Below are 23,789 nucleotides of genomic sequence, written 5' to 3'. Positions count from 1 at the left end.
CTAGAAACTTGTTTCTTTCTCCTGATTGTGAGCTAAGAATTCTTCTTTCAGCTACTGATCCTAAAGGTTATTCAGAAGATGTGGGCAGACATGTAGATAACTTCACATGCAGTTTGTGTCTTGGAGCTGTAAGGAGAGCCATATGCTCTGATTTATAATATGCAAAATCTATATATTTTGGGATTGAGGCTGCATTTTTCATCTGTGTAAGAATTTTCTGGCATGTTTGAAAAGAATAGTTTCAGATTCTGTTGAAAGTGACCCTCCCGTGGCCAGTTGACTTACATGTTTAGCTAACAGAGCCATCTAACAGTAAAATAGTTTGAGTTGTACCTTAGTTGTAACTGTAATTCTGAACGGGTTAATGTATATATTTGCATCAAATCCCAGGTATCTGTCAGAGGAGTTGGGGTGTCATCTAGCTGTACTTACCGTAATTACTCTTTCATAACAGCGAATAAGTCACCTTAAAACTCATGCTTCTGTTGACCAAACATAATAAATAATTAGCTCTTTTCTGGTTTAGTTTTCTGGTATATTAGGAACAAAGTCTCAGCTCTGTGATGTGCATTACAATAAGTTGTATAGTGATAAGTAGCATTTTTAAATAGCTGAAATGTAAACCATAACTATGATTTTGAGAAGTTTTTCATTCCAGGATATGCTTGTCCAAAGGTGACACCAGAAGCAAGAAGTCAGCTTGGTCTCTGAGGCATAGGGATCTGAAGTATATCTTGATAGTAATGCAGAGCTTCCAGCTAATTTCTCTTCTAGCTTAGATTTGGGTTTAAGTTTTTTGCCTGAAACCTTTTTCTCTGCCTCATCAGTGACTTCTTTTTAAAATTTTCTACCAGAAAAGAAATACTTTTGCTGGTTCCAGAGAATATATAAAATGAGTGTCTTCCAATAAAAAATCAGAAAACACCAAATGTGTTGACTGAGGGTTACTCACAGCATGACATGTATTAAATTTTTGTCTTTCTCTGATTACATAAAATTGTGGCTAAAATCAGTCTAGTACACTTAAGTATATTTAAGCACATGCAAATCTTTGAATTGTTATATGTTGGACTCCTTAGGTTTCACAGGGATGCTTTCCTTATTAAGACAGTTAGCTAGCATTGTGCTGTGAGCCTCTATTTCTTGAAATTTAGAGCCCAATAAAATGTAAATATTGTTAGCACGTTTTGCTTGAGGAAATAGCTTACCACCAAAGTTGCCTGAAAGTCAGTGTTGTTGTTTTTCCCAAGATATATGACTTTAAAGTGGAAACAGCTTTATGTTTTTCTGTACTTGGCTAATAGCATAAAAATCTCTGTAAAAATTATGTGTTACGAAGGAACAGTCAGTATTACAAACCAGGCTAGTTATATATGTGGATATTTGTGTGATGGATTTGGAGGAGTGGCTTGAGACTCTCAGGAGCCCTCTGGTAAAAGTATGTGTTGTGGGTTTGGAAGCCACAAGTGGCTGTGAAGAGCTGATCTCTCAGAATTACGGGATAGTGATATAATGCCCTGTAGCAGTTCAGTTTTGAGTTCAGGTGCTGTTACAGCAGTTGCCACTGCTCAGGGAAAAAGTGAGAAGAAACCTTAATTTAGCTGCTAAGCAAGCTTTGATGAATTAGTCAGCCTGTGGTACTGATAGATCTAGTGAAGAACTAATTGAGAGAGGATAAAATAGTTTCTGTTCCAAGCAGCATCTGTACTATAACAATTTAGGGGCAAATTTATCTGTGTGCTAGTGAAGAGCAGCTTTCCTGTTAATGGATTGCTGCATGCTGTGCCTGACTAGTACCCTTCTTCCAATAATAATCTAATACTACAGAGTGATTCTTCTGTGCCAAAATGTTTTCCTTCTAATGAGGGCCCAGTACTTCAAATTTGCATAAGTAGCTGTTTGTTATGTCTGTGCCATAATGTCATCATCTTGTAGAGGAAGTATTTTTGTCATGAGGTAATACCTCTTCTTTCAAAATCCCAAATGAACTCTTAACAGCAGTTTAGGCTTCTTTTTAGGCTGAATTGTCCTTCAGGATTTGATATTGTTCCCAATTCTTCTGCTTTTGAATGTTCAGAAAATAAACCTGCACAACACTGTAGGTGCACATAAGTAAATAATTCAAAGTCCTAATTTGCATGTATTGATCATGAGTTTTATTTCTTTTCCTCATTTTTTTTGCCTTTTCATTGTTTCCTATACTTCCAAAGTGCTGCTTTCAGAATTATGTCAGAATTTTGACCATCAGAATTAGTGACTGTTTTTGTAATAGATTTTTTTTCTCTCTCTCTCTAATTGGAATATTTTTTAGGTTTTCTTCAAAGAAATTTTCCTGTATATCTTGGAAACTTCTACTAGCTCATTTGATCATAAGTGGATGGTTATACAAACGCTGACAAGGATATGTGCAGGTATGAAGGACTGATGTGTTCTAGATTTTGGTTTTTATCTTAAAAAAGAAAACTATACCTGCCTTTCATTAAATTACCTAGTTTTTGTTTCAAGGTTGACAATGTTACTTTATTTATAGATGCTCAGAGCGTGGTGGACATCTACGTGAACTATGATTGTGATTTAAATGCAGCAAATATATTTGAAAGGCTGGTTAATGACTTGTCAAAGATTGCTCAAGGAAGGGGTAGCCAAGAACTTGGCATGTCCAATGTTCAGGTAAAAATTGCACCAAACTTTATGAAGTTTCATGTTTCTTGTCATGATAGGTTGAGAATAAACTCTCCAGTCCACTAATTGTTTATGAAATCTTTTCTAGGAATTAAGTTTGAGGAAAAAAGGATTAGAATGCTTAGTATCAATCTTGAAATGCATGGTGGAGTGGAGTAAGGATCAATATGTAAATCCCAATTCCCAGACAACCCTTGGTAAGACATATGATGTGTTTCTTCTGGCTTTAGTAATGAGATGCTGCAGGACTTGAGTGTGTTCTTCCAGTACTTTGATACTATTAATGTCCAGACCATTTTTCCTTTGGTAGAAATATTGATAAGTTTGGTATCATTTAAGTAAGTTGTCGTAGTTGTCTTTTCCTAATTGTATGAATTCCTAGAATGCTGCTGGGCTGAAAATGTCTAAATCCTATTACTTTCTGTATTTCTGACTTTAAAACTGTCTCAGAACTTTTTTTAAAACTCCCCTAATTTTTATATAATTACATACTGATTAAATAACTCCTAAAGCAAGCTGAATAGAGAGCATTTTTTAACTTATTTGCTGATTATTTTTAAAATTACTTATCTGTTGAATATTTACTTATATGTTTTATAGCTGTAGAAGTTTGAGTGTTGTAAGCCATGAAGTAACTAAATAATTACTTGTTTTAATCTTGTTTTCATCTGACCTAAGGTTATGCCAGAATTTTTAGATTAAGCACTTAGAAGTAGGTAGGTGAAGTAGTTAACTTTCTAGGAGTGGTTAGCATGGCGGTCTTGTGAACTGAGAGCACCAGCTCCTTGGCATGCCTAAATTCTTCTAGACACTGTGTTTCAAAAACTTAGAATAGTTGCTCCAGGTTAAAAGTGACACTGGATTTGAAAATAAAATATAAAAGCTGTAGTTGGTTTTCTGAGGTGTTGGGTTTTTTTTCCCAAGTGCCTGAAATTATAGTGTTAATTTAAGACTTAAATTTCAGTATGTGATGAACTGAAAAATTTTTTCTTGATAATTTGGAGTGATTTTTAAAATTATTATTTACTTTCCCAACCAAAATCGAAACAGAACATATGTATAAAATAAATACGTAATTGAAGATAGCCCTGAGTTTTAGAAGCCTGCATTGAGGATTTGACATGCGATTTTTGTTTTCACTGTATATATTGGATATATGTAACTATTCCTAATTCATAGGCCAAGAAAAACCCACAGAACAGGACAGCAGTGAAACCAAACACCCTGAGACAATTAACAGATATGGAAGCTTAAATTCTTTGGATTCTACTGCTTCATCAGGAATTGGCAGTTACAGCACACAGATGTCTGGCACTGACAACCCAGAGCAGTTTGAAGTCCTAAAGCAGCAAAAGGAAATAATAGAACAAGGAATTGACTTGTGAGTGCCCTTTTATCACCCATGGGAGGGTGGATTCTTTTGGAGCTATGAAGATTCCTGGGTTTTTCTTCCTTCTCCTCATGGATACTCATCTTGTGTTAGGAAAAAAACTGTGGATGTAACAGCACTTCCTCTGGTGAAAGAGTGCTGAATGGTGTCCCCTTTGGAGCCTGTCAGCAGTGTTTTGTGTTAACCTAATTCCTCACAGCTAGAAGATGAGTACTCTGAATGTTTGTTCTTTTTTCTCCAGACCTGCTTGTCTAAAAATAAGGGTTTTATATGTGGATAAAAAGAACATTTGAACTCATGATCGTTTCAATATGACCCATTCTAATGTACATGTTGCTGTGAAAGCCTATATGTTTATGCTGATGAGTCCTTATGATTAATTAACTTACCATACTTAGCACTGGAGGATAGTGTAATTTCTCAGTGCAGTCTGACATCAGTCTTCCATGTGATTTCATCTTTGCCACCTTAATCTCCTCAGTGAGGTCAGTTTTATGAAAAAATGAAAATTTCCTGTCAGTATAGTTCTGGAACCATGCATGAATATGCCTTAGTCCTTTAGGGTTTCAGTTTCTTTCAGTTTCATGATTCTATGTTTTGTATGTTTCCATTTTTACAGGTAACTAATGGATTTATTGTTTCATACAGATTAAGATAAAAATCAACAGTATAATCGTTATTTTCAAGATTTTGCTGTCTTTGTGGAATATTTTTTTTCATGAGTGCCAGAGTAAATGGGAAATGGCTCATTCCTATCTAATGTGCAGTTTGATAAAGGAAAAATATTTCATATGTAGATTTTTCAGCATCTCATCTGAAATTTTGGGATTTTTTTACTTAAGCTGATACAGCTTTGTGCATGGGTAAAAGGATTAACTTTCATCCTGCTCTTCATTGTACAGATTCAACAAGAAACCAAAGAGGGGGATTCAGTACCTACAAGAACAAGGAATGCTTGGTACTACCCCTGAAGATATTGCTCAATTCTTGCATCAAGAGGAAAGATTAGATTCAGTAAGGAAACTGCTTTCCTGATGGTTGTTTGTGCTCATCTGATGTGTTTATTCTAATTTTAAAGCAATTGATAGTGTTTAGAGTGTGTAACACATTATTGTGGAATGAAGAAAAGGAAGCTTCTCTTTCTCTCTCTCTCTTCTAAAATTTGTAAGTTCAAGGAATTTGAGTTGGAGGGTGCAGTAGAGCTCTGCCCTGTGCTCTATGCATCCTGCAGTTCACTGAGCTGTAAGGCAAGAGACTGACCTACTTGAGCTGACTCAAAACTTGTACTTAATTGCTAGTATAGCTTGAAGCAACTTAGTAAATCCTATGTACCTTAGTAAGAAACTACCAAAAGTATCTGTCCTTCAGAGATGGTGAAGATAATAATGTGGTGCAACAATGTAGAAAGCACATCTTGCTTCCCCCGGAGGGAAGTTAGTTGAGATTAGTTCTTTGACTTTATTTACAGCTAGCAGCTGCTGCTGGACTTGGAAGGGTCCTGCAGTGTCTGGGTGGGAATATCTCATGTTAATATTGTCATGAGAAACCTAACTTTCTGAAACAGCAGTTCTCACCATTGTGCATAAAAGCCATACCCATTGGTGCCCATGTTTGCAACTGAAGTAAGAAATTTCAGTATTAATGCTTAGAACCAGTCATCAAAACATTTTTTTAACCTCAGTTTACATAGACAGGCATCTTTATCTGAATGCATGCTCTTTTACATTGTACTGTGTTGCGTTGACGGTGATCAACTCAGATGTATTTGAGTACCAGCTGTTTTTGTTTGAGCATCCCTTGTGCCTGAGGTCAGTACTCTAGAGAATAAAGTTGAGTTTAGTAAGCTTTTCATTCCTATAATAAGTTTCTTAAATGTACAAATCATTATAGCAGAGGACAATCATTAGTAATGTTAACTTTGTTTTGTACACGTGTGGAGTTCATCTAAAGAAAAAATGGCACGTGCATAAAAGAAGGAAGAGTGTAGGCAGATACATATGAGCATGTAAGAGCATTATGATGGAATATATGGCCAAAATACTTTGCTTTAGACAATGGAGGAGAAGCAGGAGTTGTCTCAGTTAACTGCAATATATGCCTCTCTTTTTGTAAGATATTTGACTCTATTGTTGTTATTTATATTAATTTTTCAAATATAAATGCACTAGTTTGTCTTTTCTATTCTTGTTTTAGACTCAGGTTGGGGAGTTCCTGGGAGACAACGATAAATTTAACAAAGAAGTCATGTATGCATATGTAGACCAGCACGACTTTTCGGGAAAGGATTTTGTTTCAGCTCTGCGCATGTTTCTAGAAGGATTTCGTCTGCCAGGAGAAGCTCAAAAAATTGATCGCTTAATGGAGAAATTTGCTGCTAGATATTTAGAATGTAACCAAGGGTAAGATATAGTTCTTCAGAACTTTGGAAAGCTGAGTAATTAGTAAAAAATCCTAATAAATTAAATTTGCTATTCTTTCTCTCCTTTTTGCCTTCAGGCAAACTCTTTTTGCTAGTGCAGATACTGCATATGTTTTAGCTTACTCAATTATCATGTTGACAACAGATCTTCACAGTCCACAGGTATGTTGCTGGAATAAATATCTGTGTAATTCATAGGCATGTAACTTTCAGGCTTTGTGACAATGTAGTTGTAAAAGCTTGATGTCCAATTTAACACCAGGGTAAGAAGAAAGGTTCATGCATCTTTTAAGTAACAGTATTATGTTTCACGGGTATTGAGGTTTTGAAGTTTTTTTGGTTAGGCCTTTCTGTAAAGTAGATTTCTGCATGATAGAGAGTTTGTTCTGTATGACAAGAAAAAGCATTTATTTTCCTTTTTTTTTTTTTTAAATATATGTCTAATTTGACATACATTTGATCTGTGGATCCTACCAGATGTTCGAGTGATGGAATGTCCTCATGGCTTTGTGGTATATTGTAGATTTGACATTGTAGTCTTGGATGTGTTGAATACTTCAAAATGTCGTCTGAATCAGCAAGTTTATCCTTAATGGTAACTTTTTGTGGACTGGGTAGTTTTATAGGGAGCATTGTAACTGATGAGCTTTCCTCATTTGTTGATACTTACAGTTACTTTCTGCATTTCAGGTTAAGAATAAAATGACAAAAGAACAGTATATTAAAATGAATAGAGGTATCAATGACAGTAAAGATCTCCCTGAAGAATATTTGTCTGCTATCTATAATGAAATAGCTGGAAAGAAGATTTCAATGAAAGAAACAAAAGAATTAACAATACCCACAAAGTCCAGTAAACAAAGTAAGAAAGCTTTCTTCAAGAGCTGGCTTTTCAATTTCATGGAGTTCTCTCTTTTTAAAACAAGAGTTGAATGAAGCAAACACCACTCACTTAACTCACAGTGGATCCTAGTTTCTATTTCATATACTTTTCTTTTTAACATAAATGCATGATGTTGACCTCAAATCTGCATTAAATGCAACTGCTTATTTTCACTTCCCATTGCATCTGAATTCCTGGCAATCAATGCACTGACCATGAATGAGGCAGATTTTGCTGCTGAGGGATAGGGATATAGGAGGGCACTGTGAAGTTACATGGTTGTCAATAGGTACAGAGCAGAACATACACACTGTGTGTCTTCTTTTTCTTAAGTTAACTGTTGTGATTTCCTGCAATAACCAGTCTGTCTTCAAGTATTTTTCAGTATTTGATTCTTAGGGCCCCAAATCGTGCATTTGATTCATTATCTTTTCCTCTGTCAGATACCAGTTGTGCTTTGCACAGTGTGAAGATTGAGATGTTATTCATTCTAGCTTTTCTACAGAGAACATTAAGAGAGACTTAACTTTTTCCCAATATATCTGTACAATTTAACTCCTAGGTTAGCCTTATGAACAGATGGCTTGCAGGAAACTTGCATCTGGAAGAAAGAAATGCTCTTGTTTTCAGTATTCATTCACTTAATATAATGTTTTATTGCAATTTTTAAAAAGATGATTATTATATGCTATTTGGATTTCACTGCTTTTATGAGATGGAGGTTCTATTATGGAAATAAAAAGGTTTAATGTAGTTCTCACACTGAAAAAGGCTATCCAGTTATTTTTATTGTTATTTTCTGCTGATGCATTCCTATGAAATACCCTTCATTTTGAATTTAGCTTAGTGAGTGTGGTATTTATGCTGTCAGTTGAGGTGATGGAGAAGAAATCTCTGTTTTTCAAATCCTAAAATTCTGTAAAGGTTTAAAAATAGTTTACATTTCAAACACAATTTTGCCTTAAGTTAAATTTTATCCATATGATGAAAGAAATATGAGAAGGCTTGTGTGATAATTTCAGAAAGTAAAGATAATACAAAAATGCATCTGAGTTTTGTACTTAATGAAAAACAAAATTATTTTATTGCTAAAGATGCACAAATGAGAGAAAAAATGTGTTTGCAGGTGTTGCTAGTGAGAAGCAGAGAAGACTTCTATATAACTTGGAAATGGAACAAATGGCTAAAACAGCTAAAGCTCTTATGGAGGCAGTGAGCCACGTTCAGGCCCCTTTTACTAGTGCAACACACCTGGAGCATGTGAGACCCATGTTTAAGGTGAGATACATGTTTAAATAATGTAGAATATCACAGTTTGTTAATACAAAATGCTGACTGACAGGATTTATTGAAAATAATAAGAATTTGCATCTGCTATGTTTTGTTCATTTTGTGAGTTATTTAACTTGCTACAGGAAAAAGAGGATCTTCTAATCTAGTTTTATTTATCCTGGAATTTAAGAAGGTTCTGTGCTGATAGAAGAAGCATCTTAGGGCAGTGGAGCAATTATCAGGAAAAACTTTTCATCTAATGTTATCTGTTGCAAATTAATACTTTAGAAAGCTAGAACTATGTTCCAGTGTAGGGGGGAGGAAGCTGGACCTTTACTGAACTACTGTTCTAAACACTAGTCTGCTATTGTGTAAGTGCAAAGCTGTCTGCATTCCAAATGCCTTTTCCATAGCAGTGATTCAGATTCATAGATCATGTTCAGTAGTGTACAGTGCCTCAGTGTGCTCTTGGATGTGGTCTCTGGCATACCTAACTCACAGCAGTCATCTGTCACTGAGATAAATTGTTTTGGCTTTACCATGCTCTCCTCTGTGCCCTTGTTCAAGTCGTGGTCCTCACATGACCTCTTTGTGAACTGCTCCAGGGAAGTAAAGTCTCAGACCACTACCACTGAATAAACAAATGGTTCCCTGGAGGGATGTGCTATGAGTATAGGTGGAGCTCCAGGCCCAAGAATCACAGAGACATTTAGGTTGAAATAGACTCTAAAAGCTTTGAGTCCTGCTGTTAACCTGGTGCTGCCAAGTCCACCGCTAAACCATGACCTGAAGTACCACATCTACATGTCTGGTAAATGCTTCCAGGCTTGGTGCCTGCACTACTTCCTTGGGCAGCTTGTTCCAATTTTTGTCAATTGCATCTGTGAGGGAATTTTTCCTAAAATTCAATCTAAACCTCTCACCTTGAGGCCACTTGCTCTCATCCTTTCCCTTGATACCTGCGAGAAGAGACCAGCTCCCATCTCTTTCACCAGCTCTATTGTCCTCCTCTGGATTCACTCCAGCACCTCCATGTCTTCCTTGCAATAAGGGCCCAGAACTGAGCACAGGATTCAAAGTGTGGCCTCAGCAGTGCTGAGTACAGAGCACTGCCCTAGTCCTGCTGGCCACGCTTGCTGGCACAAGCCAGGATGCCATTGACCTTCTTGGCCACCTGGGCATACTGAGGATCTCGCTGTAAGATTGCTGTCTATGAGGCTAAATTATGAATTCTTGGTCACCTTATTAAGAAAACTAGGATAGTATTTGATTTGTATGGAGGAACATTAAGCACAGACCTTGTTAAAAATTTACTTTTAGGCTGTTCAAAGTGTCACATAGCAGAGATGTACTATACTTTCTCTCTACTGACTTCCTGAAGGCTGAAATTAAATAATTCACATGCAGGCATCTGTAAAATTCATGATGTGATTTTCTTCAAGGTACCAGCCCTAATACTTCCTACCCTTTACTATCTGAAAAGTGTATTTCCAAAGTTCATTTTCAAATGAGCAAAATATGAAGCACCCTGGTTAAATTAACACTCTAAACATGTTTTGTGAAGGTGCAACAAATTAGAAGTTGTTACTTGAAGTTACTGGAGGGTTTTCATGACCTAATTAAAGTACTGAGGACAGTAGTGTAATGTATTAAACATTGAAGAGGGCCCTCTTCTCAAAAACAAGTGAGAACTCTGGAATTTGAATACTTAATTTCACGGTTTTTATTTAGACTTAAATTTTTAGCAAAAATTTACAAATTTCTGGGCATCTCACGCATTGATGTCCACCTAAATTTGATTTTTTAAATTGTAACTGTGTTTACAGATACATTGGCTAAATATTTAAAACAGCAAAAATTTTCTTTATGGACTCATCTAAGCAGCCCAGAATTGATTGTCTCGTTTTGAGGCTTGATTTTCACCTGTAATAACAAAACAGCCTAAAATAACAGCATACATCTAGTTACAAAGCACAGTATACAGACCATTAGATAGTTCTTAAGAAGTTATTTCAATTTTTTTATTTTTTAAGATTAGTTTTGGTTTCAATAGCAATGAAAATTAGGAAGACAGTGGGAAAATACGTACATTTCTGAGCATAAAATCCTAGAATAGTTGGGGTTGGAAGAGACCTTTAAAGGTGATACAGTAGGGAATTAAATCTTGAATCTGTGAATTCATCCAATGCCTTTAATACTGTTCCACAGTTATGGTTTGGTGCATGCAAGCATTAAATGCTTTTTGAAGGTAGTGCTTTTGGAGTTGCTGGCTTAAATGAAACCAAAGCTTTATGGTGCATCATTTTATTATGAAATTAAGTGTGAAATCTGTTGCTCCTTACTGTGCCTGTAGACTCTGCATTTCATCCAGGCTGTCTTCAGGTAAAACTATTTCTAAAATCATTCTGGGTTCTGTGGTGTTTCTTCTCCATATCCCCGTGTAGTTACAGCAGGATCCTCTGCATCTTCTGACTGTTTTTTCTGCCTTTGGGAGAGGGCGCCTTGACCACAAGGAAAGGACTGTGTAGACTCTCTTGCAGTAATTTTACTTGCATATATTACATCCTCGGTGCCACCTAATGCAAGAGGAATGGGAAACATCAATAGTGGCTTAGGTACACAAAAAGATGGAGGGATAAGGGCAACAAAAATAATAGTAGAGAGATAAGGCGAGAGTCATGTCCTGGGTTTTTTTTGTTGTTGTTAGCTTACCATAATTTTAGTGTGATTAATAAAGTTTGCCTTATTTTCACTACCCTCCTTTTTTTTTTTCTCTGGCATTATCAGGACAAGCTAGTGTTACTTAAGTACACATACTTTTCATCATAAATCTGTTATATGATGTGTTGGTTATTATAATAACTGTTTACTCTGTTTTCCAATGTGCAAAGGTAAAAGTCATCCTGGGAATGCTAAAACTCTAATTCACATAGCTTTAAGATTTGGTTTTTACAACTATCTGAAGATGGCTGTGTGTTTGTTGCTGAGGGAGAGGAAAAGTGCTTTTGAGGGGAGCTCCTCTATACATTACTTCTGCCCCATTCTGTGTCTCATGTCTCTTCTAGCAACACTTTATACTATTATGTGTCTCATGTCTGTATATTGTTTCCTTTTTGTCAAAAGACAATTTCAAGGTTGATTATGTAAGTTAAGAATGGAATTTACACTTCAGCAAGATGGTGAAACTATAACATTCCCTTCAAGTACCAACAATTACTAATGTAACACTTTGCATACATTCCAGTTGGCATGGACACCTTTCCTGGCTGCATTCAGTGTGGGTCTGCAGGACTGTGATGACACCGAAGTTGCCTCTCTTTGTTTGGAGGGTATACGATGTGCAATCCGGATTGCTTGCATTTTCAACATTCAGGTAAAAAATGTAAGATTGAGACAATCCTTTGATTTATGTACCAGCAAAATATTAGTGGGTTTCTAAGGGTCCTTGCTGCTGAAGCTGTGCACTGCAATACCTAGAGGCTGCCTATTTCTGACATTGATATTTCATCTGATACTTGACTAGAAGTATAAATGAAGTTTATTTTTCTTGATGTTTTGTGGTAAGTGCGTCCATGCCTCTGCACTGAATATTTGTTTCTCTAGAAATTGACTACTTTTATGTCAAAGATTTTTATTTCTAGCATTTTTACAAAGCTGTTTAGATGTGTTGTGTTGTTTTATAAAATGAGTCTCTCTGTCCTGTAGAACTGTATCTCTGTGAACTGTATTTGAAATATTGCTCTCAACTGCAGAGACACCATACTAATCTGAGATGTCTATAAATGGATACCCTTTTAACAGTTATGGTACTGCAAATGGTATTCCTGATGTAATGAATGAATGGATATTGCATTAAGTGCAATGCCAAGAATGCCAGATTCTTGCTCCAGAGGGCAATGGTGATTAAACTTGGGCTTTTTTTGGCTTTTGTTTTTCTATTTAGAAACCACTGGTAGGGAAGGTACGATTATGTTATTGAGATTATCAGTAATAAATGGAGTACTGGTCTGCCATAAGTCTGTTATATAGCTAAAGAGAGGGGCAAGTAAAATCCATATGTTTGGCATTGTGTAATTTCATGTGTATGTTGAAAATGCTTACCAAGAGAACACATACCAACCCAAAAACCAACTGTATAAGACTAAATAGAAGATGTTGAACTATGATACAATAGGGAGTGCTTTCCTTCCTTCTCCCCTTGCACTTATATTTGGCGAGTTAGTTAAATTTTTACCACTCATGTGGAAAGGCACATGGGGACCTGTGATATAGCTGATTAAAAAAGCCTATTTGAGATCATGTGAGGTTTCTTTCCTCTGTTTTTCCACCTAATTTCTGCACGACTACCTGTCCCCGAGCTGAACAGACTTAAAAATTTGATTAACAAAGCCTTCCCTGGAGCCTGCAGATGTTCAGTGAAACACACTCTGATTACTTTTGTTTCTAAGCTGCAAAAGTGGAATTGGTACCAGTACCAGTTTTTGCAGCTCTGCAGAGTTTAGCTCCCAGTCCTGCAGTGATCAGCCTTGTCTGGGGAGGGCAAGAACATATTTGCTCTTGATTCAGTTGTACCCTTCCATTGGCTTGGGACATGATTGAACTGGAGGTGTTCCAAAAACAAGATTTTAAATTTCAGAAAATGGGAAGTGTTGCTTTTGCATTTTCAGTATAAACGTTATTACTTCTTGATTTTCTATGGAAATCCTGGTTTTTTTATATCATTAAAAACAGTACTGGTTTGTTGGTGATTTCAGTATTACAGGATAATTCCAATTCACGAGGTCTTGGTTAGATGGGATATTGTCTGACTGCAGACACCAGGTAGCTCTGGTGGTTTGAAGGAGACTGGCACATCTCTACTTGAGCTGATTTAAGGATCATTTCTGTTAGAATGAAGTTTCTCCTAATGTGCTTAACCATTGTTGGCAACTTTCCAATTTTCTTTGTGTAAATGTACAGAAATTAAAATTGGTGTCTATTCAGAGTTATCATTCATTTACACACCTTTAGAGATAATGGAGGGGACTTGGATGCCTTTAAGAAAATTTCCAAAGTACACAATATAGTTAGGCATGTTCCCCTCTGAAAGCTCAATTACAGATTCTGGTTTTAATTATTTATGCTTTTAATCTTAGACTTGTCATACAGTCTGACTTTTGTCTTTAGGCATCTGAGACAAGATATGCATCAAAAGGATGTTCTTAATCTGCTTATATCATCATGTTTAAATTTCTGGGTGATAGATACATTAGTTGTTTGTCTTCTGCTTTGCTGACTTAGAGGAAGGAGGGGGGGAGAATACCTGTGTGAATGAGTAGGACTGAAAACGTTTTGCTTTTATGGAAGATGCACAGTTTGTAGACTCTAAAGCTTCATTGCTTAGTACACTTTCTTTGAGACTTCATTTTTCTGTGCCTTTTCCAGCATATCCTGCAGTAATGGTTGGGTTTGGATGTGGCAGCTAAACTGTGGTCAGTGACACAGTGGAAATCTGTTCTTTCTACCATAGCCCACTGTTGTGGTCTTAGTGTTTTCTCTGTGGAATACCATTCTTCCAGGGTTTGGTTTTTTATATATTTTATATTCGTTTGTTTTCTGTGCTCAATGATGTTTTACTTAAAAGTAGCCCTAAATATTCAAACAGTTGAATATGTTTCATAATTGTCATTTGTTTATCTGGTGTACAACCATTTCACTTTACAGCCTTCAGTTTATACATAACAAGAGAATAAAATGCACTTGTGGGCTCAACTGTAATCCCCATTTTACCATTGTAATTGGTTCATGCGCGATGTGAGGAGTTCCCTTTGTTGCTTATAGATACCATTCACATAAAAATTGGGTAACTGGGTAGAAATTTCTTTTGAGAGATCTATCTAGATTATGGTCACTTGCTTGTTACCCATGGCACTTGCTTCAGAAGCTTTTGAGGTGCTCCAAATGATGTGGATTAAATCAAATAGGTTTTGAGCAATTTTAAGGAATTGGCGTAGCATCCTTTTAGCATGCACATTTTTTAGATTTTATTGACAAAAAATGCTAAAGCTTCAGTGAGTCTGCTAAGGCAGCATTTTCAGAATAGGTCTGAGTATAGTATAAGAATGTTGAAAACTTAGCAAAGTAGCAACAATTCTTCTGAAACAACATCCTGTTTTCACTAAAAAAGACCAAACCAGGAACTTAAACACAACTTGTGTTCTGCTGTCAGACATTACACTTCGTGTTCCTGAATAGAAGGAACCTGATTTCACCCAACAGATATCTTCCTACTGTTGAAGGAGACATTTTCACTGTGTGAAATAGTGAATTTTCACTATGCTTTGGAAATTCAATTTTAGGAAGAGAAAGGTAAATGGTATAGTTGATGAAATCACACAGATTGTACTAAGAACAAGAAATGGCAAAAATATTTATGAGATTTTTGTTTCTTTCCCTCCCATTTGTAGCTTGAAAGAGATGCCTATGTTCAAGCATTAGCAAGATTTACATTGCTTACAGTGAGTTCTGGTATTACTGAAATGAAGCAGAAGAATATTGACACCATTAAAACTCTCATCACGGTGGCTCATACAGATGGAAACTACTTAGGAAATTCCTGGCATGAGGTATAAGCCATTTGTATATAAACTGTAAGAAAGCATGTTCACTGATTTTCAATACAGTAGTGTGCTTGTTTGTGCATAAACACAGTGGGGTTTAGGTAAGTGACACCTTATGTATACTTTTGTTGCAAACATAATGCAGCCAATTAAAGTAGCAAAACATGTCCAAGTGAGAAATAAAATTGTGAGAGTCTTATCTGGTAATATTTAAATTAATGCTCATTTTAGACAGAAGAACTGATTTTCTGACCTCCAGTGTTTAGATTTTTTTTTTCTTTTAAAGATCTTTACGTGCTTTTTACTATTTCAAACTGCTTTTTGTTGGTAAACAACTTCTTTATTTTCTGGAACAGATTCTGAAATGCATCAGTCAGCTTGAACTGGCACAGTTAATAGGAACTGGAGTAAAACCTCGCTACATCTCAGGGACAGTTCGTGGCAGGGAAGGTTCTTTCACTGGAACAAAAGATCAGGCACCTGATGAATTTGTGGGGCTGGGACTGGGTAAGTAATGTAGATATGAAGTATTTAATTTACTGGTTTTGTTCAGAGAACTATTTAAATTTGTTCTGTGTTTTTATGTGAGGTTGTGACAAAAGACCATGAAATAGTCCTTGTAAAACTTACGCTTTGAGACTTATTCCAATTTCTTGAATATTTCGTTTGCTCTGTTATTATTGCTAGGGTGGGAAATGTAAGAAGATTATATATATTATTCACTTCTATTAAAATATAGCTTTCCAACTAAGAATGGATTGCAGATGGTATGACCAGATTTAATAATATTGCAACATTAGTGTGCCAAGTATTTTACCAAGCAAGCAAGTCAGTATGTGTAGGTTAAGCATCTGTTGTGGAGCTTTGTGAGAAATACACAGAATTCAAACCAAATGGTAGAATAATTTAGCTTAAATTCTGAAATTCCATTTCTTTCCTATTTTGGTTGCTTTAGTACTGAGTGCCATTTTTAGGCCTGAGCAGCAAAATAGACTCCAAAAATGAGATGATGTTTCTTATCTTCCTAGAAAAGTATAAGACCTTAAATTATCTTTAGAAGGTTGGGGGTTTGCTTATTTGTTTGTTTTAAATGGGAACACGGTTAAAGATATACAGGTGTACGGTATTAGAAAACACTGGAAGCATCAAAGTGTATATATAAGTCTTTTTGACTATGACAAAGTTTCAGTTATAGTGTGATGCTCAGTATCATCTGCCTTTTGAACTTCACCCACAGCCAAACAAAAGCTTTGTCTTCCTTCAGTTCTTCGTGGATTTTTTTTTTTTTTTGGAGCAATGATAATTTTCTGTCTTCCTTGATCTTAGTCCCCAAACTAGTCCTAATCATCCAGCTTTTTTGTGCTCTCCTCAGACAGTTTTCTTCTGTAGTCATTCCTTTTCTTTCCCTTCTGCTCCCCTTTGGCCTGCCTCTCTGTACTCCCCTCACATTGCCAAGCATTGATGAAGGGAAAACTTAGGCCTGGAAATCAGTGTCTGCCAACATCTCATACACTGAGCTTCTTCCTGCCCTTCCAATATGCATCTTTCAGTTTAGTGTTCCCTGATGACCTGTACAACTTGGCTACTTCCAAATGCTGGCAGTTTCTCTGTGCTGCAGTGACTGGCCTTTAAAGGTTTTAAGTCCTCATAACTCAAGAATGTAAATGATATTCAGGTGTCTCTAAGTCATACTTGCCAGTCATTGGTATAGGTCCAGCCCATAAAGACCTTTTCCTGCTGTCAGCTGCATTTCTAGGGAAAATAGTTTATGCCCAAATGCATAAAATGTTTTTCTCTGAATTGAATTTCTGGCGTGCTTATTACAGTGTACATATGGAAACTTCACAATTTTATTCTTTTTTTTTTTTCAGTAATGTTGCTTCAGTCTTATATAGGAAAATGCTTCACTTGGTTTTCATGCACTAAGGGGCTGTTAGAACATTTTCTCAACTGTTTTAGTTATTTCACTTGTTTCCATAAGTCCTTTTTTGCAGATAATTTAATTTTCTATGATTACTCCAAAGTATGCATTGGAGCTATGGGTTTCAAGCAAGCTTTCTGTAAACCTAAATTCCTATGAAGAACACACAGTGTGTATGTCCATATACACAGATAGATATTTTACAGGAGAATAGTTGTTTAGAGTGAGTGAGATTGCAGTCTGGTGACACAGAAGCTCCATCTTTCAGACCTACTTTCAAAATCAGATATGGATAAGCAGCAGCACTCACTCTTCTTGCTAAAGTTAATGTGTTTTTTGAAATAACAAAGATCAACAAAACCAGACCCAAAAGCTCCTTTGCTCATTTACTGCCTCAGCAAGGATTCACGTGTGGCTCTTCAGATATCTGCATTCAAATGTCTTCATCTCTTGCATTACCTTCCTGTTGTGACCCTTTTTTTTTTGTTGTATTTGGAAATTCAAAACATCACAAGTCATGGGGGTTGTAAATTAGTAAGTCTATTGCTCCTTTAGTAGGAGTGTTGCCTTACTTGGAGTTGTAATTGTGAAATTCACATTTCTTCTGTCAGTTTCTGTTCGTAAAGTTGGAAGACAAAATCTGCTGCTGTGGGTAGGTCATAGCCAAAGTGTACTTCCTGGGTAACCAGAAATCCTCTTTGGACAGTTGGAATCCGAGAAATCTCTTTTTCATGAAGCAGAGTTACATAGCTGACTCCTCTGTGCCAGTGTAAAAGATTTCACAGTATTAGAATATAAGTCTGCTGTCTGTTTAGGTTTTCAAGCATTGAATTACAAGTCCTGTGATAACTATGAATTCTCACGTAATCTGATAAAGTTGGTTAAGGCTCTGGCTCCTTGGAAATAGCCCTTCAAATTCTCTTCACTCTCTGCTGCTCATTTGATGTTTCTTAGCTCACTCATTACCAAGATTCAAGCTAAATGACACTGGCAGCCTGTATGCTTATAAGAGAAGTTTTGATCAAACCCAGTGCTATTATAAATTGCTGAGACACTAGTATGAGGTTATATATGTATATACAGAAAAGTTGTTCCATAAATCCCCTAGAAAAGTACTTCAGGTGGGTCAGGTTGTATAAATTTTATGGACAGTCATCTCTAGCCACCTCCAAGTGTGGATAAAGCACATCAAGACTAAGGCAGGCTTAAATGTGAGAAGATTTTCTCTCAGCAAACCTCTGAGAACAGAACTACTCAACTTCTTTCAGTTTTCTGTTCTTTTCTATATTGCTGGAGAAAAAAAAAAGCCCTGAATACAAGTTGTGGAATTACCCAGAGTGATTGCAAGATTCCTGCTCTTCTTTTTGATGGTGGTTCAAGGGGAGTTTGGAGATTGCAGTGAGAAAAATTCTGACATTTTTAGCAAAGTTAGCAGTTTCTTCATATGAGCTTTCCCAGATGTGGGTTACAGTTTCCAGCCTCCAAAATAAATAATTGCTATTTTTATTTATAGAGATTTCTTACTATTTTTGCATGATAATTTTGCTGTAATTGAGATATAACTTAAAGATGGAGTTTTGGTGGAAGCTCTTCTTTCTTTTGGGATGGATTTACTCGCTTGATGCTAATTAAGAGTGAAAAATTCTCCTCTAAGCTATATTCTCCATCATATGTTGTGTGTTCTAAGTGGCAAGATTACCAAAGGTTCATTGAAAAATGAAGGAAAAAAAAGGTGATTCTTGTGGGTTTTACTTTTTTCACTTGTATCTGTTGCTCCAAATATGGACAGCTTTTGGGGAATAATATAGCTTATACAGGGATAGAGATATAGTGATTGGGATAATTAGGATTTAGACCAACATGCAGCTCCTCCCTGAGATGGCCAGCTCATGCAAGGGAAACTCATAATGTGCTTCTCTTTTTTGTGAATGAAAAATATATTTAATTATACTGATAGTGGCACAACTTTTATTCCTCTTTCTCCCCAACCCGTTCTGTATTCTCTCATATGCATTTTTAATTTCTTTTTTTCGCTGTAGTTGGTGGAAACGTGGATTGGAAGCAGATAGCAAGTATTCAGGAATCTATTGGTGAAACTAGCTCCCAAAGCGTTGTTGTTGCTGTAGACAGGTACTGTACAAAATTTCTTGTTGCCACCTGGAGTTTTTTAAGCAGTATTTGAATACCCTGTGCTAAGAAAAGGACCTGATTAATTTATTTGGAAAAAGCCTACATAAAACTGTCATAGTGAAGTGCTTTTCAGTTGGGGGGCATGGAGGGGATGTATTTTTTTGAATCATGGATATTTTCGCAAGAAGGAGCAGAGCAAAGATTAGGAAAGAAGCTTTTTTAGTGAGAAAAAAATTACTACAGAAGACTTGCAAAATGAAGTCTGCTGTAGCGTCTGCTGAATCTTGATTTGCTGTATATAGTAACAGATAGCAAATCTCATTTTGCCTCAGTACTGAGGGCATTATTGTCAGACCCTTTTTCTCCTAAATGTAATTACTGACTCCCTGCTTTCCTCTAGGTTATGTAGATGTTGTCTGAAATGACCAAAATTATTATTCCAGTCTTCCTTTCTATGAATCACACTTATTTTAACTGGATTTAGCTAGGCAGAATACATATTACGAACATTGTCTGTTTATATCATACAGTAGTGATCAGACTGGAGTGTTCATGGATCTTGCTAGCTCAGCATATAAGAAATCAGAACATATAATTTTCTTAATGGTTGTCAAAATTGATGAAGAGGTATCATTTTGAAGGCTTACAAACATTTTTATGGTTGAAGTACAGCCAGCAAGATCAATGTCAGTTCAATGAAAAGTTGTCTTGCAGTAAAATCACGTCAAGTGCGCTGGAAGCTCAAACACATAATACCTGTTTAGCTTTGCAGTGTCCCTCCCTGCTTCATAATGGGAGGTGTTTCAAATACCTACTTGTCATGGCAAATGGATATTATACACTCTGGAGACATTCGACTTCTGTATTTGGATCAGGGATGATAAAAGCTGACAGTGTTCTCACTATGTATTTGCAATTACTAATTGTTTTTTTAAAGACAAGGGAACTTGAATACATTTAACAGACGCTTTTCTTAAGAAATTTTAACATATCTTTAACTGCACTTTACAGAATATTTACGGGATCTACAAGGTTGGATGGAAATGCTATTGGTAGGTTTCATCTCTTCCCTACCCCTCCCCACCCCTGTAAACTAAACCTTGGAAAAGTACTGCATTAAAACCTGTGGTCATTTAACAGTGGATTTTGTTCGCTGGCTTTGTGCTGTGTCTATGGACGAGCTGCTGTCTGCTACCCACCCTCGAATGTTTAGTCTGCAGAAGATTGTAGAGATTTCTTATTACAACATGGGCCGGATAAGGTTACAGTGGTCTAGGATCTGGGAAGTTATTGGCGATCATTTTAATAAGGTATCGTTGTTAATGTTTGTAGTGCATACTCCTTCACTTGTTGATACAGATTATTTTATGTTGAGATTTATTGGAAAATCATGTTCTTATATGAATCAGGGTGGTTTTTCTGTCCTTCTCTGTAAGCTTAAACTAAAAAAAAAAAAGTTGTAAAGCTGGAAAGACCTGCGAGAAGGCATAGGTACACAGTATAATAAATATATAAACGGAAGTATGCATTGTTATTTGTCGTGATCTGAGTCTAGAACTGGCTGCTGTTAGTTTTATGTTGTAATTTTTGGGGTTGTTTCATGACACTTGATTTAAGAGTTTGTCTTCAAGTCTAAATTGACTATTTATCAAATGAGTGTTTGACCTGCATTTTTAATTCAGCTGTTGAAGTCTTTTTTTAGATAACTTGCTTATTTTTAGGAGGTTTTAAATGCTAGGTTATCTGACGCAGAAAATAGCTAAAATTAGTTAGGGATTATTGAATTGCATGAACAGTGTGGTTACTGGAATTGACTACTGTTTAATTTTGTTAATTGTCCAGTATTGCTTAGTTCTCTGTTATCAACTGTAGAGGCAGCTTGTGCTGAACCCATAAGAATTCTGAAGCTTACTCTGCATTTCTATTCTACACTCTCAGGTTGGCTGCAATCCCAATGAAGATGTAGCTATTTTTGCAGTGGACTCATTAAGGCAATTGTCAATGAAGTTCTTGGAAAAAGGAGAACTTGCTAATTTCCGATTCCAGAAGGACTTCCTAAGACCATTTGAACATATCATGAAGAGAAACAGGTAATAAAATACAATTAACTGAGTTGCCTGTGATCACAAGCATCAACTTTTGCAATTAATGTTTCAAACTGCTTTTGTAAAATCAGTCATTAGAGAATTATACTATTCTAATTGGTTATGTAATTTAGTTAAAAAAAATTATTGTTTATTATCCTGAATTAGGTCTCCTACTATTCGAGACATGGTTGTGCGGTGTATTGCGCAGATGGTGAATTCCCAGGCTGCTAACATTCGTTCTGGTTGGAAAAACATTTTTTCAGTGTTTCATCTGGCAGCCTCAGATCAGGATGAAAGTATAGTGGAACTGGCATTCCAGACTACAGGACACATTGTCAGTGAGTATGGATGATATTCAGACATCATGGAAGTGAGTGTCACTCCAGAGCCCAAGAAGCTTTTTCTGTGGTCTCACAGCCTGCATAGTAGAGTCTGCTTCATGTCTTGGAACCAATGATTTGCACTTTCCAGTCAGTCCTCTGGGAAAATACTTACCAGTCAGTCAATAAGATTAGAATTAACTGGTTTTCTTTATGCCTTTTTTTAAAAAACTGTCTATTTGGAGCATTCTGTAGTAAAACAACTCAGGCCTTAGATAATTCTATTTCATGTGTACATTTTTATTTAAGTGAACTATTCTGGCATTTCCCCTAGGAAAAAAAATGTGTACATATTTTGTTAATATGTTGTTTGCTTATCTCTTTCTGTATTTCTAAATTGTGCTTGTGTAAGGCCTGTTTAGGAGAAAGTGCTGAGCTAGGGGGCACTATGATAAGTTTTTTTTCTCTATTCTAATCTAGATCCCAGGCTTTAAGGGATCTCTTTATTCTATCTGAACCTCTGCAAATCTATAAAACTGTTTCATCATCGATTAAGCACTTTTTTCTCTTCAAAAGTAGCTATTTAAAAACAAGGCAGCGTTGCTGAGGAAGATGTCCATTAGTAAATAGAACTCCATGCTTCATGTGCCCCTCTTAAGCTCTGATGACACAGATTAGTGTTAAACAGTAAGCCTATTGCTCTAGTCTTGCTTAACTGTTACATTTCCCTGCTTTAGTCCAGATGCTACCTTAATTTAAACACTGTCAAAATGAAATGCCCTCTGAATAATTTCTTTTTGTATTCTTTTCTTTCTTTAGTTTTTCTTACTGCTCAGGCATTTGACAGCACCAATCATTGAACCAGTCTCTCATGACTTCTGTTACAGACAGTTTATATTAGAATTAATATATTTTAAAGCATGACACATTTTTCTCCTGTTCACACTTTTCTCTCAGCCATCGTGTTTGAAAAGCACTTCCCAGCGACCATAGATTCTTTCCAGGATGCAGTGAAGTGCTTGTCTGAATTTGCCTGCAATGCAGCATTTCCAGATACCAGTATGGAAGCGATCCGCCTCATTCGCCACTGTGCAAAATATGTGTCTGACAGGCCTCAGGTATAGTCTCTGTTAACTAAATTATAAGTGCTTTGATAAAGAAAAAGTAGTTATGGTCAACTTACTGGCTTCCTTTCAAGCTCCATGGATTAATGAGAAATATACTTTATTCAGAAACAATAGGAGTATAAAATGCCACAGGCTTTGAAAGTCTGAGATTTTTCTATTCTTTTATTCCCCTTTGCCCATCCCTACCACCCAGTTCAGGTGGTGACTAGCATTCCAGAGAGCTGCTGGATATCAGCATATCTCAGCAGCATCTGCTGTCTGCTGAGAAATGTGAAGAAATGGATAATGGAATAACCAAAAATGCTTGATGTCCTCAAAATGTTATGGTTAGATCCTCACTTTCAAGACTCTCACTGAACTGCAATCAAAAACTGATGCTTGAACATGTAATCTTGTTTATTTTCTAAAGTTTATGCTTCATGATATACTAAGCATTAGTTTGAAAAACTCTTCACTTTCTCAGTGTTAGTGTTTTGATTGCCAACTCATCTGAGGTATCAGGATGTGATACTGTTTCAGGAGGGATTGTTTACAGTCCAAATTGTGTTTTATTTTGAAGAATCTAACTTCTGTGACTGTAAAACTCTGTGTTTCCTTCTAAAGGCATTCAAGGAATACACAAGTGATGATATGAATGTAGCTCCTGAAGACAGAGTGTGGGTGCGAGGATGGTTCCCAATTCTGTTTGAGTTGTCCTGTATCATCAATAGATGCAAATTAGATGTAAGAACCAGGTAACAATCAGTATTTGTAATTAAATTTTAAAAGGCTTACTTTACACTTTTAAAGCAAAAACAACTCTTGGTAAATGCAGTCATTATAAAATGACTTATGTATTTAATTTGGGTGATACCACTGTGGAAACAACAAATGCTTTTTAAATAGACACTGGAATACAGAAATTAAGTCTATGTTCTGTACACCTGAAATTTTGATTTTCTCTTTCAATAAACAATAAA

General features: G+C 36.2%; 1 protein-coding gene across 1 annotated transcript in view; it reads left to right on the top strand.

Annotated features, from left to right (window-relative positions):
* Positions 1-23,789, top strand: part of ARFGEF1 (ARF guanine nucleotide exchange factor 1) — an 84,524-nt gene that overhangs the window by 47,341 nt on the left and 13,394 nt on the right. The window contains exons 11-29 of the mRNA XM_014873011.2: positions 2,312-2,411; positions 2,531-2,670; positions 2,771-2,879; positions 3,862-4,063; positions 4,975-5,086; positions 6,266-6,471; positions 6,569-6,653; positions 7,182-7,353; positions 8,501-8,652; positions 11,891-12,019; positions 15,093-15,251; positions 15,602-15,752; positions 19,206-19,296; positions 20,308-20,348; positions 20,437-20,606; positions 21,235-21,386; positions 21,549-21,721; positions 22,661-22,821; positions 23,434-23,564. Coding sequence (XP_014728497.1) covers positions 2,312-2,411; positions 2,531-2,670; positions 2,771-2,879; positions 3,862-4,063; positions 4,975-5,086; positions 6,266-6,471; positions 6,569-6,653; positions 7,182-7,353; positions 8,501-8,652; positions 11,891-12,019; positions 15,093-15,251; positions 15,602-15,752; positions 19,206-19,296; positions 20,308-20,348; positions 20,437-20,606; positions 21,235-21,386; positions 21,549-21,721; positions 22,661-22,821; positions 23,434-23,564 — 2,636 coding nt within the window. The remainder of the gene's footprint in view (positions 1-2,311; positions 2,412-2,530; positions 2,671-2,770; positions 2,880-3,861; positions 4,064-4,974; positions 5,087-6,265; positions 6,472-6,568; positions 6,654-7,181; positions 7,354-8,500; positions 8,653-11,890; positions 12,020-15,092; positions 15,252-15,601; positions 15,753-19,205; positions 19,297-20,307; positions 20,349-20,436; positions 20,607-21,234; positions 21,387-21,548; positions 21,722-22,660; positions 22,822-23,433; positions 23,565-23,789) is intronic.

Source organism: Sturnus vulgaris, chromosome 1 (genome assembly GCF_052056855.1).
Source record: "Sturnus vulgaris isolate bStuVul1 chromosome 1, bStuVul1.hap1, whole genome shotgun sequence".
NCBI classification, from domain to species: Eukaryota; Metazoa; Chordata; class Aves; order Passeriformes; family Sturnidae; genus Sturnus; species Sturnus vulgaris.
Note: the sequence above shows the minus strand (reverse complement) of the source record. Positions and strands in the feature narration are given on the sequence as shown.